The sequence below is a fragment of the Urocampus carinirostris genome, chromosome 6 (assembly GCF_059441175.1).
Source record: "Urocampus carinirostris isolate Australia breed hairy pipefish chromosome 6, RoL_Ucar_1.0, whole genome shotgun sequence".
NCBI classification, from domain to species: domain Eukaryota; kingdom Metazoa; phylum Chordata; class Actinopteri; order Syngnathiformes; family Syngnathidae; genus Urocampus; species Urocampus carinirostris.
This window is the reverse complement of record NC_142354.1, coordinates 1,785,891-1,805,005: the sequence shown is the minus strand read 5'-3', so window position 1 is coordinate 1,805,005 and position 19,115 is coordinate 1,785,891. Positions and strand designations below refer to the sequence as shown.

At 41.5% G+C, this 19,115-nt stretch overlaps 1 protein-coding gene across 2 annotated transcripts in view; it reads left to right on the top strand.

Moving 5' to 3' along the window:
• The window catches only part of mkrn2 (makorin, ring finger protein, 2), a 44,463-nt gene extending 25,635 nt beyond the window's left edge, over positions 1 to 18,828 (top strand). For both annotated transcript variants that reach the window (XM_088337434.1, XM_088337435.1), the window contains 6 exons: positions 929 to 1,104; positions 4,768 to 4,833; positions 10,328 to 10,476; positions 17,701 to 17,811; positions 17,890 to 18,034; positions 18,437 to 18,828. In XM_088337434.1, the coding sequence (XP_088193560.1) occupies positions 929 to 1,104; positions 4,768 to 4,833; positions 10,328 to 10,476; positions 17,701 to 17,811; positions 17,890 to 18,034; positions 18,437 to 18,622 (833 nt within the window). In that variant the 3' untranslated portion in view covers positions 18,623 to 18,828. The remainder of the gene's footprint in view (positions 1 to 928; positions 1,105 to 4,767; positions 4,834 to 10,327; positions 10,477 to 17,700; positions 17,812 to 17,889; positions 18,035 to 18,436) is intronic.
• Positions 18,829 to 19,115: the final 287 nt, after the last annotated feature.

Genomic DNA, 19,115 nt, shown 5'->3' with positions numbered 1-19,115 from the left:
GGGTCTTAAGGGTGATCGTTCTATCTTCTTTATTCATTATCCATTATCGATCATTTCATAATACGCTACAAAGCTTAGGAGCCGGGACTCCTACTCTCAACCAAAAGGCCAAGCTAAGGTCCCAGAATTAAAGCCTTGCTGCGTATGCACCGAAAGATTTATTCGAAATGAAGAGAAACTACGCTGACGGGGATCCATGTTCACCTCTTGACGTCACGAGCACAAATGACGTGTCCTCGGCAAATCGCGCCGTATATATGCGGAGAAAGGCGTTTGACTGTCACACGCGTAACACGCTAATTTTACGTAATAACACTGCGATACAGGCGCAGAACATGCTATTACCATGCTCCACCCACGATTACCCGCTGAAATTTCCCGTCCTACCCATGTGTAACCACGCCCTGGCCGCGGCCAGAGCACGTTGTTCCGCGTCATTTCCGCGTCATTACTTCGTGTTGACCACGTGTGCGGCACGCGGTTTAACACGTGCTCAAACTTTTGAGCAGCTCAAAAGTTTTGAACGCGGCCAACCACGTGAAAATTTCCGACCGCGAGTAAAGCACTGCTCTATCTCGTCTATATGGCGGTGTCAAAACGTCCAACAGCGCCCAACAGCATCTGTTTCACGGCCAAAAATTTCGAGTCGTGGTTCAGCCTCAATACGCTTGTGAAAGGCTGTGTGCCCGCGCTCTGAAGAACTGAGCAGCGCAAAACTTTTTCGCGATGCCACCCACGCGCGAATTTCCGACCTCGTGTTGAGCTCCGCTGTACCTCGCCTGAATGGCGAACTCAATGAGTCCAATAGCGTCCGCCTCAAAGGCAGAAATTTCTGGCCGTGATTCAGCCGTAAATGTCTGTGTGACCGGCCCCTAACACTGCTCTTTTTACAATGAAAAATAAGTGATTGTTGCTCTTGGGTGTATAGCACTTACCCAAATGGGAGGGGCCTACCAGGACTTTTCCCAGCTGTGTCCATACGCAGCGGCAGGACGCTGTTTTTACGAGGATAGCTGCCCGTATCTCCATGGTGACCAGTGCGAAATATGCCGGTTGTGCCTGCTGCACCCTCATGACGCAGAACAGCGGCAGGCCCACGAAAAGGTAATGCCAACTGCTATTTGGTGTAGGGCTGCAACCAAACGCAGTTTTAATAGTCTACTAGTCACGGAATCATGAAAGGATTAGTCAATTAATCGGATATTAATTAATTTGAAATTTAGTATTAAGTTGATACAACTATGTGGCAAATGATAAAAAAGTCAAGAAAAGTTGACACAATGACAAATACCGAGTTTTCCAGGCTTTAAGTCGCACCAGTGTATACGTCTCACCATCCAAAAAATGCATAATTAAGGAGAAAAAAAAACATAAGTCGCATTTTGGGGTGAGATTTACTTGATAAAATCCAATACCAACAAACATACATATCATCTTGAAACAATTTAAAATAAGAATAAATAAATGCCCCCCAGCATCAAATGTTTTCCCCAACATGCAGTGGCTTGCGAAAGCTATTTGCCCCCCTTGAACTTTGTGACCTTTTGCCACATTTCAGACTTCAAACATCAACGGATAAAACTATAACTTCTTGTGAAGCATCAACAACAAGTGGGACACAATCATGTAGTGGAAAACGCTTTATTGGATATTTTAAACTTTTTTAACAAATAAAAAAACTAAAAAGTGGGTCTGCAAAATTATTCAACGCCATTGAGTTAATACTTTGTAGCGCCACCTTTTGCTGCGATTACAGCTGCAAGTCGCTCTGGGTAAACTATCAAAACTTGAAACACACACACATTAGGACTTTTCATTCAGGAGTTAGCCAGGGGGGGGATTTTGGCAGGCATTTTACCTGCCAAAATCTGACTCCCTGCTAATATGGACCATGTCTGAGATATAGACTTGTGACTTCTAAGGTAACCTGTACCATAAATATGTCAGCACAGTAATTTTGAAGAGCTTCAGAGCGTTTCTCATAATATTACTATTATTAATAATAACAATAGTTAATTATTATTAATAATAATAGTAGTAGTAATAAAACGAACTGGATTTGTCGAACACTTATTCAGTAACACATCGCAAAGTGGAGGTATTCCTCTGTAGTTGGATCCCAAAGCCAAATAAACATAATAGGTTTTAAGTGTGTCTTACTTTGCAAACAGTATAGGCAGGGAAGTCTCATTTTAAATGAAAAAAAAAAACGATTTGTTTACACCACAGGATCCAATGCAACAAGAGTTTCATTCACAATAAAATACATTACATATGGCTATTATAGTACATCAAATAAAGGCTATTTGTGTACAATTAGTTGTGATCGTGGATATCATGGCGTACATTGATTTGTCTCCGGTGACTTTTTCTTCCGCGTTAACAAACGCATTTTGTAGAGTACGATCGCGCTTTATTGTTTTATCAAACACGTTATATAGACTACATTCGCTTAACTGTTTTAGTTAGCTCGCTTTATTGTTTTAATAAACTTATAATATGTAATGCGAACGCTTTTGTCGGAGCGCAGCAGAATGTGCGTGCACGCGAGGGTGGGAGGATTTTTTTTAATGTATCCGCCTTTTCAGACTCGTCCTTCAATTCATGTTCATATTTCGTCTCGTAAGGACGTTTAACACTTTACGTGCGAGGTACAACATACTCGAGGCACAAACTCCAAACAGCATGGTCATTTTTTGCACAAAGCCCCAGTCGTCTGTCCATGCTGGCTGGAAAGTACAATATTTTTCCGCTCGAGGAGCCATCATGATTTGGCTGTCGTGATTCATTCATTTATCGCGCACCGGTGTTTCTTTGGGAGGGTTAAAACGGATCCCTCCTCAGCGAGGCACCGCACAGACACACGCTCACCGATGAAAGGGCGCAATGAAAATGTCTAAATTTCAGGTAAAAATGCGCATTTAAAAAAAATCATTGTTACTTTGCCGTGTGCTCGCGTGCCACTGCTGGTACCCGTGCCATAGGTTGCCAAGCCCTGATCCAGAGTGATCATGGGGCTCTTGGCTGCATCTCTGATCAATTTTCTCCTTGCATGAGCTAAAAATTTAGGTGACGGCCCGATCTTGGAAGATTTGCAATGGTCTGATACTCCTTCCATTTCAATATTATTCCTTGCACAATGCTCCTTTGGATGTTTAAAGCGTGGGAAATCTTTTTGTTTCCAAATCTAGCTTTGAACTTCTCTACAACAGTATCCCGGACCTGCCTGGTGTGTTCTTTGTTCTTCATGATGCTCTCTGCGCTTTAAACAGACCTCTAAGACTATCACAGTGCAGGCGCATTTATAGAGGGACTTGATTACACACAGGTGGATTCCCTTTATCATTGTTAGTCATTTAGATCAACATTGAATCATTCAGAGATCCTCATTGAACTTCTGGGCAGTTTGCTGCACTGAAAGTAAAGGGTTGATTAATTTTGCACACCCACGTTTTCGTTTATTTGTTAAAATAGTTCAAATATCCAATAAAGTGTGTTCCAGTTCATGATTGTGTCCCACTTATTGTTGAAGCTTAACAAGGAATTATAGTTTTATATCTTGATGTTTGAAGTCTGAAATGTGGCAAAAGGTCTCAAAGTTCAAGGGGGCCAAATAGTCTCGCAAGTCACTGTACATCACTAAAACATCTTTGTTTCTCATTTTTGTGGAATGTATTGGAACAGAAGAACACAGAGCATTTGCACCTTGTTTAAAAACACTTTTGAGTAAGTTCTGAATATTTATGATACCTTATCTTGATACCTTATCTTGTGATACCTTATCTTGTGAATGCTTGTCGAAAAGTGAGGCGCGTCATGATGACATAGGCAGCGCGCGAGTGTCACAGGTATGCAAAATTGTTTTTGGGAAGTCTTCATTGACTTGAAAAGTGCTTTATAAATGCAGATTATTTCAATACAATGTGCAAATTCTCTGTGCTGTGTTGTTCTTTCCCAAAAATGAGATCCAAAGTCATTTTACTGACATTTACCCGTGTGAGGTAAGCTCGGGGAGGCTTTCATTTCAACAACACTGGAAGTTTTGATATTATACAATACAATTATCAACACAGGCCTTAAAGCACCCTCATTCGGTTCAGTGTGAAAATAACGTGAATTTTTTTACCCGGTAAAAATGTGTCAATAAATCCACATTTAAGTCTCACCCCTGACCAAACTATGAAAAAACTGCGTCTTATTATCAGAAAAATGAATGGATTTGATTTCAAATACGTTCATCAGGCACTGTCTGGCATAACGCTCAAGGTCTCTTTTATAGCCAAATATACACGTAGAAAGTATCCAATGCATGTCATCAAAAACGTTACTTGAATCTTTCCAAGGAAAGTCTGATTGCATTTTGTTCACCCATCCGATGTGCTTTTTAAACGTCCTGCGTCGACGAAATATATATACTGCTATTATAAGCTGTCTGATTTGCAAACTTTTTAACTTGTATTTTTGTTGGCCATATTCAGGCTAAAATGCTCCAAAACCGTAGAAGTTTTGTTACGCGCAGTTGATGTTGATACCTCCATTTCTGTATGCCTGTTACTGCTCGAGACAGACACTATTGTGCAGTGAAAATGGTATTCATGTAAAGATTACTCTCTCTGTTGGAAAAAAAAGTGATTGGAGACAATAGTTGACGATGCAATTTATTGTCGACAATTTCGGTCATCGATTTTTGTCGACGTCAACTAATTGTTGCAGCCCTACTATGGTGTCGTTGTGGTGCTGGCTGTTAATGTTGTGATATGTGTGTAGATGTGCTTACTGGCTTTCGAGAGGGACATGGAGAAATCGTTCGCTGCGCAGCTCAGTCAAGACAAGGTATTGGTCCATCTGATACATTCGCAAATTGCTTTTGGTTATTGCTTTGTTCTACTGTGTGTTTGAGTTAATAGGCGCGCTCATCCTTTTATTGATACTTTTTGACCGAGTTTTTGTAGCAAGTTCCTTTAGAAGTTATTGGGAAGGCTGACATGGTTACAAACAAGTTTAATGGATGGGCACAAGGTCCATTTACTAGTAAGTAGGACATAATGTTAATGGATAAAAAACACAATAATTATGATAGACATTGATGTAGAAATGTTTTATGAATCGAAACGACAGCTTCCCAAATTGTTTGTCCAAAACTCAAATCTCAAAATAACTTAAATTAACAAAATAAATAAAATTAAATATCTACATCGCTGCAGTAAAACTATGAACACGTACAACCACTTCCACCTTCAAACTTTTAACTTAAGCTGATTTAAAAAAGTCCCAGCTGGAGCCAACAAATGCTCTTTGTGAGGACTTTGCAGACCATTTTAAAAGTAAAATTACTCAAATCAGGCCCAGCCATTTAGTCCATCAGAATGTAAGATCTACAATAGCATGATTTTACCTGAGGAAACACTGGAAGGTTTTGCTTAAGCTGATGCAAGGACAATTGTTTGAGTTTTCTCCCAAGTCAACCCAACAACCTGCTTTTTAGATCCAATTCCCACATTTTGTACATTTGATGGATTCTTTAAGAAACAGATTTTAAATATAGTCAATTTCTCTCCACACTGGCCTTTTTTGAGGAGAACAGCATTTTAGAGAAATTTCATTCTGGTTATAGGATCAACCACAGAACAGAGACTGCCCTTTGAAAATGTTCAAATGATATCAGGTATATATGGATTTTAATAGATAGATAGATAGATAGATACTTTATTCATCCCCGTAGGGAAATTCACACTTCCAGCAGTCTACCCCGTTGTTTATTAACAGATTAACATGATGCCCTAGGGGTGCTTGTAGCGGAGTGGATGACGTCACACGCCAGTCCAAAAGTTCGACATCCCTGCGGCAGATGGAAATCTTTTTCTTTGTGTCCAGGGATACACCACCTCGTGTTAGCGAGTCCGTCTCCTCTCCGATTCCCGTAGGCTTTCGTGTCTCTGTATAGCGACGCTGAAGCCGGATTGCTCCGGGTGGCTACACGTTAGCGTCCGGAATGCTAAATGTGAGCCACGTTTCCGCAAAACACAGCAACTGCGCTCCCTGTGCGCTTCGATGTTTTCCACCAGCACTCGTTGATCTCATTTGGTAGTGAGTTCGCATTTACCATGATTGACTCATAACGCCGCTAGCCGCTTAGCTAGCTCCGGTTCTTCCTCCACGATAGGCCCCTTCATCACGCTGGCACGAGAATTCTTCAGGGCAAGGAGTTAATTCCTTGAATAAACGCATTTTTGTGCGCTAAAACCCATGTGCATAGGATAGAAGTAATCCATAGTGTAGTTGTCAAAACTGGAAGAAAAACACCGAAGATAGAAGCAGACAATAAAACAAAAAATCACAAAAAGTGAGAGATAACAGGGGAGCTGCTGGAAAAGGCAGCTGCTCATGGCAGCGCCGCTTTGATGTAAACACACAGTTATGGTGCTACTGGATCACAGTGGTGCCTTTAACACATTAGATCGCCACATTTTATTAAACAGAATTAGAAACCTGGTGGGCATCTCTTATACTGTTTTAAACTGGTTTTGTTGCTATCTCATAGACCGACAAGTTCCTCCAGAACCCATGAAGTTATATGTGGGATTATTAATGTTTTGTTCTGCAATTGTTTTTATTTCGATTTCTCCGTTTGGGGGTAGCACGCTGGTAGGGTGTGGTTCAATGGCTGAAAATCCTGTGGCCATCTGCTGCCATCCCTATCAGTGTGGATGAGACTCCCTTAGGTCCCTTTCCTCACATGGTTAGTCTGTGCCTTGCCACAATCATATTTTATCTCTATTACTATTTATTTTGTTTTTATTGTATTTTAACCATTGCGTTAAACCATTGTGTCTGTGTATGATGTGTTTTGGGTTTTCGGGTGGGCGGGGAGCGGGGATTTTACTGTCTTTTTGTATGCTGAATGCTTTTATACAGCATTTTAGCCAGAAAAGTGCTTTACAAATCAATTTGATTTGAGTTGATTACAAACCCAGCCCAAAATAAAATAGCATATTAAAAAAAATATTTACAGGTGTAAGATATATTAGTGCTTATATTAGTGCAATTATTTTTGTCACGCATCTCCCCCAAATCCCACGACTCCAACCAGCACCACCCTCAGTAGAAGAAATCCTATCGCGCCCTCTCCAAGATCAATCTATTTTAAAGTGATCACATAATATTTGTGTGGGCATAACAAATATTGCTTGATATTGATATTGATATCAATATATAGTACAGATGATGTGGATGGTGCGTTTGACATATTTTTGGAAATATTCACCAACAAGTACAACAAAAATTCAAGGGCAATTACAGCTCACCTAACAAAAATTGCCCAATGAGACAAATTAATATTAAGAATAAATCTGTAAATCATCCATGGATAACTAAGGGTTTACATAATGCTTGTAAGAAAAAAAACTACTTATATAGAAAATTTATTAAACTAAGAACTAAGGAAGCCGAAACCCGGTATAAAACGTATAAAAACAAATTGACAGGAATATTAAGAGCAAGCAAGAAATTATACTATACCAATTTATTACATCAAAACAAAAGTAATATCAAAGGTATTTGGGATATATTAAATAGTATAATAAAAGGAAAGAATGTAAGCAATGCATATCCAAACTATTTTATTGATAAGAACAGTGAAAATTATAATTTAAATCAAGTTGTGGAGAATTTCAATAGTTATTTTGTAAATGTTGGACCAGAGCTCGCTGCAAATATCCCAGAGTGCAGTGGTAAACAATTTGAGTCACTAATAAAAATGAACTCCAAGACCATGTTTTTATCTGGGGTTACGGAATCAGAAATCTTAGACGTGGTTAACAACTGTAAAAACAAAACGTCTATGGATTGTTTTGACATCGATATGGTACTAATTAAGCAAATTATAAACAGCATTGTGAAACCATTGACCTACATCTGTAATCTATCATTTCTAACAGGCACATTTCCAAATCAAATGAAAATAGCAAAAGTTATACCAATATACAAAAATGGGAACAAGCACACTTTTACAAACTATAGACCGGTATCTCTGCTTCCTCAGTTCTCTAAAATATTAGAGAGACTTTACAATAATAGACTGGAACAATTTGTAGATAAACATAAATTGATTAATGAAAGTCAATATGGTTTTAGAGCAAACAGATCAGCAACAATGGCAATTATTGATGCAGTAGAAGAAATCACCCACAGTATAGAAAAGAAGAGATACGCAGTCGGGGTATTTATTGACTTAAAAAAAGCATTTGATACCATTAATCATAATATACTATTAAAAAAACTGGAAAGATATGGCATCAGGGGAGTGGCTTTGAAATGGATTCAAAGTTATTTGACGGGGAGGAAGCAATATGTAAAAATGGGAGAGTTTTCATCTGAATATTTGGACATCTGTTGTGGAGTACCACAGGGTTCTATCCTGGGACCAAAGCTATTTAATTTATATATTAACGATATTTTTAATGTTTCAAAACTATTGAAAATAGTAGTATTTGCAGATGACACTAACATTTTCTATTCAAATGATAACTATATGGATTTGGTAACCTGTATTAATCGTGAACTAATTAACCTAAAAGTATGGATGGATATAAATAAATTATCTTTAAATTTAAATAAAACCAAAGTAATATTCTTTGGTAATCGTAAGGCAAATCAAAATTTAGAAGTAAAAATGGATGGTGTCACAATAGACATTGTATCAGAAATTAAGTTTTTAGGGGTCATAATAGACAATAAACTAAGTTGGAAAACACACATCAGACACATACAAACAAAGGTATCTAAAAGCATTTCAATAATTAATAAAACCAAAGTTCTTTTACATTATAATGCATTGTATTTATTATATTGTTCTCTCGTTCTGCCATATTTAACATATGGTGCAGAAGTCTGGGGAAATAATTACAAAAGTTCACTACAGCCCCTTTTTATCCTTCAAAAACGTGCAATAAGAACCATACACAGGGTAGGATATCGGGATCATACCAATATTTTATTCATGCAGTCCAATTTATTGAAACTGGATGATTTAATAACATTTTTCACTTCACAACTGTTATTTAAAGTCAACAAAAACATAGTGCCAGAAAACATACAAAGATTATTCACTCGGAAAGAGGGAAATTATAACTTGAGGGGCTGTGGTGAATTCAAAATCCCAAAGGTGAGAACCACCAGGAGAAGTATGTGTGTGTCTGTGTGTGGAGTCAGACTTTGGAATAATTTGCAAAATGAAATCAAACAATGTCCAAATATCCATGTGTTCAAATTTAAATACAAAAAAGCATTACTGGCGAAATACAGAGATGAAGAAAATGGGATATGAGGGAGACTGGAAATACTGCACTTCAAACCATGGCTAACTTGTTGTTATTGTGCTATTATCACATCAGAACTGTTATAAATATTGTGTTTATTTTTATTGATATTATCACTGGTGCCGCAGTGACATTATGCGCATTATGACGTTGAGGGATGGGTATTGCGAAGATTAGTGTATAAAATATGTGATTATTGTAACTTATAATTATTGATATCTGACCTATGTAATAAGTATATCCATGAGATTTTGTTGTATTGTACACAAGAGGGAGCTATCTATAAAATGTATTTAATAGGGAAGATAAAGGGGTAGGAAAAATAAGCATCTGCTTCTGACTACCCCTTTTCGAACATTTTGTGGGACATTATTTTGTTGTTGACTCATTGTTTTTGTCCTGTTTTTATTTTTATGTTCGAAATAAAATTTTCATTCATTCATTCATTCATTCATTCATTCATATTAACAGTCACCACCACCCATGCCATGCGTTTTTCGCAGAAAACAACTCAAGCTTGATTGAGTTGTAATGTATTGAAGTGATAGCGTCATTTATTTGGCTTCGTGCTGTCCGCTGGCAACAATTTTAACATAGCAAACACACTGGTCTTTGCTTGTCTCCCTTCAAGTTGCAGTTAAGTGCTATGCGAGGAGACTTTTTTTTATTTCTTTACCCAGTCTCTTCACTTCAGGGTCTACTCCACTACGTGTCAACACTTCAAACTCAATTTGTATTCTCTGTGATTAATGCAGTGTGTGGAGGCTAAATGTAAACAAAATACTCGGCCAGTAAAAACACCACTGCCCCCCAGTGTAGTGAAGGTGCAATTGCACTTTATTTTGGTCAAGTAAAAAAAAAGTTCCCTAAAGTCAAAAGTGCCCGCGACCCCCTTGAATTAAACGTCACAATTCAAGTTTTGTGATTTGAGCATGTATTCTGACTTCAAGTGACCGATCCATTGAACTCATGACTTTCTTAGTGATTATTTTTATCTGTTTAATTTGGAGGTATGTTCCATCTGTATGGAGGTGGTGGTGCAGAAGTCCATCCCTTCGGAGCGTCGCTTTGGTATTCTGTCCTCATGCTGTCACATCTTCTGCCTGACATGCATCCGTCAGTGGCGATGCACACGCAACTTCAGCAACAAGATCATTAAGTAAGGCCCGGCCCGCATAGCTATGTTTGAAAGGAAACAAGAGACTCTATTTCGGATATGTCAAACATACGGGCCAGATGTAGCCATCTGGATGATTTCATCTGACCTGCCATACATTTCTGAGTATGTCATAAAGGAAGCGAGTCATTATGTCATTTCTATCAAAAGTTATGATTTTTGAAATAAATGCCAACCAAATGATCTCTTCAGCCGCTATGATAGCATAGTGAGTTGGTTCAGGTGTAAAAATGTATTTACTCAACTGTTAAAGTAGACTAGTTAACACATTCATTGCCAACCATAAAAACATATTTTCCCCATTTCTGGGAAACACTGCTATTTTTTTATCAGAAAAGAGTTCAGTAGCATAGACTAAATTGAGATTTTGCGCACTATAAGGCGCACCGGGTTATAGGGCGCACCCCCAAAAAATAGTTTTTGGTCCTATATTTTCCATACATAAGGCGCACCGGATTATAAGGCGCTACAATGGGAACGTCGACAAAACAGTCAGATAGGTCAAACTTATTACCCCCTTAACATTCCGAAAGCTTGCAAAGAAGCAAATACGTGTCTCAGACATGTACGGAAACAGTGTCTGTACGATGTCACCAATCACTTAAATGCATCGTTCCAAATATCATTCGGAAGGTTAAAGTCTTGGGATTCAAGAAATGCCAAACATTTCTTAGTTTCCGTTTTATTTTTTGCTGGCAACTGTGTGGACAGCAAAGTAAGAATTTTATTGTGCAGGGAAACGGGCTTTACTGTGCATATGACAATAAACACTAAGAATTGAATTTAGTTTAAAAATAGACTCATCACAGAAACATCAAGATCGTTCTAAAACAAGATACCTGGAAAATATAAAGCCGCATAGCTCACCTAAGTTCTCTTGCAGCCATCACGTTCAATAATGATACGTAACCATGGTCTTCTTACAACCGTGAGTGTAGTAAATCCAGGAGAGTAAAATATTTACAAATACAGAATAGTGAAAAATGTTTTCTCTATGCCGTAGTGCATGTGTGATTCACATTCATCTTTTTCGGCCAATTGCAGGCTTTGTTTCGCCCCTTTAGCCTATGCGACCCTGTAAATGATAAAAAGGATCCGCCCCCTTTACCTCCGAATAATTTTAGCCAATAGTGACTGATTCAAATGATGATTGACACATTGGTTAGGAAATGAAACGCAGGTATATAAATCCCAGCATATACCGCTGACTACTTCGCCTTTGGGGGAAAATCTAGTCGGCGGCTGCTTGCCTTAGTTGCAAGACTTTGCGACTTAATATTGATCCATATATAAGGCACGCTGTATTATAAGGCGCATGGTGAGTTTTGAAAAAAATAAAGGCTTTTAGGTGCGCCTTATAGTGCGGAAAATATGGTACCTAAAATGTTTCTGCCAAAATTACCTTAACGGCATTTTCGGTTTGGGCTGGAAGTAAAATTCAAACTGAAAAAAGATTTTTGAAAGAACGCTAGATTGATGACGTCACGTTAAATGTGAGGCAATCCTTCCGAAGCTTGCTTTCACTGTGGACAGGGTGCAGCTTGTTTTTCGTTTTTCACAATAGAAGGAAGGAAGATGGAGGTCAGAACGGAAAACTCTGCCAAGCTCATGACAACAGAAAATGTCAACAAACATTTGGGTGCATTTCGGGTTTTTATTTTTTATTTATTTAGTTATTTTATTTTATTATTATTATTATTTATTTTTTTTGCTGCTAGCCAGACTCAAGACAATGTGTTTACATCGAGGTTCGTACGGGTGCTCGAAATCCTTGAAAATGCTTGAATTTTAATTTTGTGTCTTCAAGAATTGAAAGGTGCTTAAATTTTGGGTGAAGCGCTATTAAATGCTTAAAATTTTTGCCATGTTTCTCAACAAGTCTTCCTAAATACGATGACAACATTGCTCTCTGGTGACTTCACTATGCCATTTAATTCCTTTCCTCTATTGAATAAGGGCAGTGGGCATCAGTTTGTATGGCATTGTCCTGTTAAGCGGCGATTTTTTTAAGTGGTTGAAAAACTTCTATAGTTTGCATTCAACATCTAGTGGTCTGATAATAGTCACTGTCTCTTTAATAAGGCAGAGAAGAAGATAAAAGCTAAAAGTTGTTTATTTTCTATTAGAACCAGTCACTTTGCTAAAGTACAATTAACTTGCTTGTGTTATTTACATTTTTGATCTCTGAACAATGTTACTGCTTCTGCATCATTTTGTTGTCTGACAAGATATTTTAAAGCACTTTTTTTGTTTTTAAAAAAAATTAAAAATGATCTCCAACCCTTTTTAAGCATCAAGCTACTTTTATTTACTAAATAGCCAGATAGAATGCTAAAAACTAGATAGTTATCTAGAAAGGTAGACAAAATTTAGCCTAATAACTAAAAAATATAAAATGGTAGCTACATAGTCTGCTTTTACGTCGGGCGTACAACTTACAAAACATCTCCGCCCGGGTGGCCGACAACTTTTTCGAGGAAAAAATAAATAAATAAATTCAAATTTAACGTTTGCTTTATTTCGATTACGAAATCTCCGTTCGGTTTGGAAATTTTGGAACTTCAGTTTGTTTAGCAATTTGCATACTCGGCAGCCGATCAGAAGACTGCATTAAATAACTTCCTGCTTCCGGACTCTCCCGTGCATAATAAGGTTGTGCATTTGCATATCATTTTCCAAAGTAGACGCACGGAGAACACAAGAAAAATGGATAAGTGGTTTGGAATCAAGCCAAAACCTCAGCCCTAGAAGAAATATTCAAAAGGAGCTAAAAAAATGTATGACTCTACAAAACGTAAACGTATATTAAAATCATCTTGGAATGAGGAGTTCACATGGCTTGTAGCAGACGACGAAACGCAAACATTGCATGAATGAAGATGAGTAAATACAGGTACATAGTGATGGCAGATGGAAAACAGCGATGTCATATACATGCAATGAATGTTATGAGTAGATTTATAATAAATTTAATATGAAAAAGTTTTTCTGTTATATATTCTGATTATCAATCGTTAATACTTTGCAAGAATGCTTTTTTTTGCGATTAGTTGTCCTATTGTGTTTCAAGTTGTAAAAAATGGGGCAGGCAACTTTATTGCTGGGCAGGCAACTTTTCAAAGTTGTCTGCCCTGGTGTCCGGTAACTTTTTGTCACGAGTTTCAGACACTGGCAAAACTTGTAAAAACCTATCTAGATTGATTATTGCTCCAGCGAAGGTCGGGGGGTCCCGTCCCTGTGCGTTGAGCCGACCAGAAGAACCAGGTTTTTCCAATGCTGGCGGTTTTGTGCCAGCTGTTCTGCATCCTCTACAGCAACTCCGTGTTGTTGGAGGTCGCCCGCAACGATGTCGAGCCATCGAGTGCGGGGTTTCCCTCGTGGTCGTCTCCAGCCTGCGGCCTTTGGGTCAAACTGGAGAATGGCTCGTGTCGGATGGTCTGGTGGTAGACGAAGGACATGGCCGACCAAGGAAGATGCTCGGGGCTGGCACGTGCGGGCTCTGAGCTCTTTATTGGAGACTCGCTGGGGCCACCTGATGTTCTCGATGGTTCTGAGAGCCCTGCTATCAAAACCGTCGATTCTTGTGGCCAGGGTGTCGTTCAGGGGCCATGTTTCTGAGCCATAAAGCAGGATAGAGAGTACGGCGAGGTTGTAAATGCGGAGCTTCGTCTTGCGTGCGATGGTCTGGTGCTGCCGGAGTGGTTTCCAGAGAGACTGCAGAGCAGATGCTGCCAGGGCTCTTCTGCGGAGAATCTCTGGTTTTAGGTCCCCATTGTCTGTCACCATGGACCCCAGATACACAAAGCTCTTGACAGGCTCTAGGATGTCGCTACCAATTTGGATGGGAGGTGGATCTGGTCCATCACCGACATACATGAATTTGGTTTTCGTCCAACTCACTTGGAGGCCAAGCCGCGCTGCTTCTTCCCTGTAAATGCTCAGAGCGTCTCTCAGCTGGCTGTAGGAAGTGCTGAGCATGATGGTGTCGTCAGCATACTCCAGGTCAGTCAGGTGGTAGTTGCCGAAAGACACTCCGGGGATGCGCTCACTAACCCTGAACATCAGATGGTCGATGATGCAATTAAAAAGGTCGGGAGCAGCCACGCAGCCTTGACGAACGCCGCTGGAGATAGTAAACCAGTCTGAGTCAATGCCGTTGATACGGACACAGCTCTCTGCGTTGCTGTAGAGCAGCTTGAACAGGGCTATGATCTTGGGTGGTGCTCCGAGAGCTTGGAGGATGTTCCACAGTGAAGGGTGGCAGACGGTGTCAAAGGCGGCCTTCAGATCAATGAATCCGATGTACAGATGGCGATCTTTACGGAATTCACGGGTCTTCTCTATCAGCAAACGGACGGCAGAGATGTGGTCCGTTGTGGAGCGGTTGGGCATAAAGCCAGCCTGCTGGGGACGGCGGCAGCTTCTGATTGCTGGAAGGGCACGGCTGAGCAAGATCCTGGTAAAGACCTTGCCCGGGATGGAGAGTAAGGTTATACCTCTGTGGTTTCCACAGACAAGCCTGTCACCCTTGCATTTCCAGAAGGGCATGATGACTCCTCTGGTCCAGTCGTTGGGCAGCTGCTCCGATTCCCACACCTGGTTGAATAGGCAGGTTAGCCACTCCACCATGCCATCACCGCCGGCCTTGAGCATCTCGCCGGTAATGGCACAGATGCCAGGGGCTTTCTTGGTGTTCAGCTTCTTCAGAGCAGCTCTCACTTCCTCGGGTGTTACAGGGTCTGTGCAGCAGGCGTCGCTAGGAGCTGCCGTGTTTGCAGCCACTAGGAGGGTGGGATCAGCCGGGTTGGTGCTGTGCTGCAAGAGGAGGCTAAAGTGCTCCTTCCAGCGCGCGAGGCAGTTGGCTTCTGTCATGATGAGGTTGCCGTCTGAGTCTTTTACCAGGGCTGTCTTCATGTGTGGGCCGCTACGGGCTTGGCGTAGTAGACTGAATATGCGGCTCATGTTGTTGTTGTTGGCCGCGGACTCAAGCTGTTGGGCTTCTGCCTGCCAAAATCTCTCCCTATCTTCAGCGACGGCCACATTGCGCAGGCGGTTCAGTCTCCGATACTCCGTGAGGTCGCCTCGGAGCCGGGCCTCACGCCGCTGGTCTATGATGTTGAGTGTCCTCTCTGATATCCAGGGCTTTCTCTGGGAGGATCGCGGGCGTCCGAGGACATTGTGAGCAGACTGGAGGACACTTTCCTTGAAGGCCGCCCAGTCTGTCAGCTTGTCAGGAGCCAGGGCATCGAGAGTGCGGCGGATGGTGCAACTGAAGTCTCTGGCGATGTTGGGGTCGCTGAGTCGGGAGGAGTCGGGGCGAGGCAGAGTCTTGTGCTGGTTGGCTCGGAGCTTTAGCTTGAGCTGGGCCACCAGCAGACGATGGTCTGTGTTGCCAAGCTGTGCTCCTCTGAAAACCCGGCAGTTGGTTACAAACGACTTCCAGCGTCGTGATATCAGGATGTGGTCCAATGCCTTCTTGGTTCTGCCAACTGGGCTGTACCACGTCCAGTGATGGATGCGTTTCCGGGGAAACCAGGTGTCAGCAACACAGAGGTTGTTTTGGTGGCAGAGGAGGAGGAGGCAGTTGCCATTGTCGTTTGTTGTGCTGTCAGCGAAGGTGGTGCCGACAGGTGAGCCGGGGGACCAATCATTGCTCGATAGAGTGGTGTTGGCATCAGTGAGGATGATGGTGACGTCGTGTGGTGGGGCTTGGTCGACAACCTGGTGGAGTTGGGCAAGAATGCGTCCTTCGCATCCTCATCAGCGACATCGGTGGGGGCGTAGGCGACGATCATTGTCATCTTCCCGTGATGGTGGAGGAAGCGAGCAGACAGTAGTCTGTCGCTTATGGGTGTCCAGCTGATGAGGGACCTCCGGAGGGGTTTTGGAATGGCAAGAGCCACACCGTAAAGGCCGGTCCGACTCTCTGGGCCACTCCAGATGTAGCAATAGCTGCCAGCTGTTGTTTCACCATTGCCTTGCCATTGTACTTCACAGAGCCCTGCCAGGGTGATGTTATAGCGACAGAGCTCTCGGGACAGCAGGGTGGCAGCTCCGGGGTGAAGGAGTGTCTGGACATTCCAGGTGGCGACACGGGTCTTATGACGGAGGTCGATCCGTACTCATTGGTCGGGGGCAGGCTGGGGTCCGTTACGGTGTTGGTCAGTCCGGTTTCTTTCTCTGGTCAGTTTCATAACAAAGGGGGTTTCTCCTGGGTGAGTTGTTAGCCCTCCGCAGGATAGTCGGTTGGTGGGGCTGCCACCTCACAGCGTACCAACACGCTGGGGTCTTTGTTTGTCTGGAACCTACCCCGGAGACCGGCCCGCAATGGGTGACCCTACCAGGAGCAAGCTCTCGACGGTATCACTCTCCAGGGTCACTGGAACACGCAAGCCCCCTCGCCGCATCAAGGCCAGACCCATCCGAGGGGATCTAGATAGCATGCTGAAAAGCTAAAAAAGGTAGCTTGCTGAAAAGCTAAAAAAGGTAGCTTGATAGTTAGCTAGAAGGTAAACAAATGAAAGAGAGGTAAAAAGCTAGGTAAACAAGTAAAAAGCCAACTTAAGAGCCAGATGGAACGCTAAAAACGAGACATCTAGCTAGAAAGGATGCCATAAATTAGCTGGGTCATTAGGAGAAAAAGATCAAATGTTAGCTAGATAGAATGCAAAAAAATGCAAAAAGTTAGTTAGATCGCTTGCTAAAAAAGTAGCCCAATCGTTATCTAGAAAGGAAAACAGTCAAACTAGAAGAGAGCTAAATAAATCGCGAAAATAGTTAAAAGCAAACTACATTTCTACTTGTTCACTTTATAAAACCCAGAATTTGGAATTTAGTGTGTTATATTTCATGTAAAGCAATGATGAATAAATACATTTGTTAAATATGTGAATAGATTCTCATTCTATTCTCAATAGATTTTTTTTTGTCCATGAAGCCAATGAACTGAAATGTATCCATTAAAACTTCCTAAATATCAACTTGTTATGTTAATACTATGATAATTACAGGTGTGACAAAATAGGGTTAAAAAGATACAGACAACCAATAAAAAATAAGTTTACTGACCCAGCACTGGTGAGCTGTTTTCAGAACAGGTCCGACTGTTTTTAGGGGGTCACCACCTTGGAGACCCTTGATCTACCTCTCAGTTGCTGTAGTTCAAAATTTACGGTAGATTAAATCGTGAGGCACATCTTCCTTCAGGTCCTGTCCCGAGTGCCGCGTTTTGTCCGAGTTTGTCATCCCGTCGGTGTATTGGGTGGAGGAGCAAGAGGACAAGGACAATCTTATCGAGCTCTTCAAAACCGGAGTCAGGTGAGTGGACTGGCCTCATGATCCACGCGCTAGCAAAGGTATTCAGTCAGAGCGGTCCTGCACTATTCGCGTTTGCAGCAAGAAGGCGTGCAAGTACTTTGACCTCGGCCGCGGATCATGTCCCTTCGGAGGAAAGTGTCTCTACCTCCATGCCTACCCAGACGGAACGCAAGCAGAGGCGGAGAAGCCCCGCAAGCAGCTCAGCTCGGAGGGCAACATCCGTGTAAGCTCACACCGCCACCGTGGCTACAGCGGGAATCTGTATTCAACAGGGTTTGTACGGATGCTTGAAATCCTTAAAAATGCTTGATTTTTAATGTTGGGTTTTCCAGGTCAGAAAAACGCTTGAATTTTGGGTAAAGTACTTTAAACACCTTGAAATTATTTCTGTTCCTGGCAGTCTGACTTGATAGACCACGCTTTTAAATAAAGAATAAAATAAAAAACTGCGTAAAATTGATGCTAATGGTTGCTCCAGTTTTCATCATCGAGTTGTCATGTGAAGTGTTACTGCCCCCTACTGTCCTGTTCAAAAGAAAAGGTTTATCAGACAAGTCATGGCAATTTTGGCTCTTATTTGAGAGGCGGCTCTTTCGGCCTGATAGCTGTTTTTGTTCCCTGGCAGTTCATGAACAACGTGCGGTTGTGGGACTTCATTGAAGAGCGTGAGCAGCAACCCACCAGACGAGCGCTGCCATCATTGGATGACGACATGGCCGAGCTAAGGGAGCTCTTCATGCAGATGTCGGCCCCGGGCCACGAGGGGCCCGAGGCCCCCCCGGGCCAAAACCAATACCAGCCTCAGCAGTAAGATATGACGTGAGACACAACCTTGTTAGCTAAAGACATACAGGCCAGCACGTGCAGCAACGGCCTTGAGTGGTCTTCACTACCTGCCTGTGTTAATACTTGATCTATTTATAGACACTAGAAAGGTTTGAGCAGCTTCCAAATGATGTGTGCTCTCTTTTATTCTCTGTGTTTGTCCCCAGTGTAATAAAAGCGCTTGTGTACCAACATGTGCCACAATGTTGTTGCTTTCTTCTTTAGTTTTTTGACTACTAGCGTGACTCCTTTTCAGTTTTCCTTTTCTTCTTTCTTGCCAACATTAATTTTTCAGTTTTTGCACCTTATGGGCCCTGTGGATGATCATGAGTTGCTTTAATTTTCATCAGGCTTTGTACGGGTGCTTCAAATCAATAATAAAAAAAACATGCACCAAATTATTTAGAAATCTGTAATTTTATATGTTTTGCAAAGGATCCCTGAAAAAACATGAAATATAAATGTAAATATTTACGGAT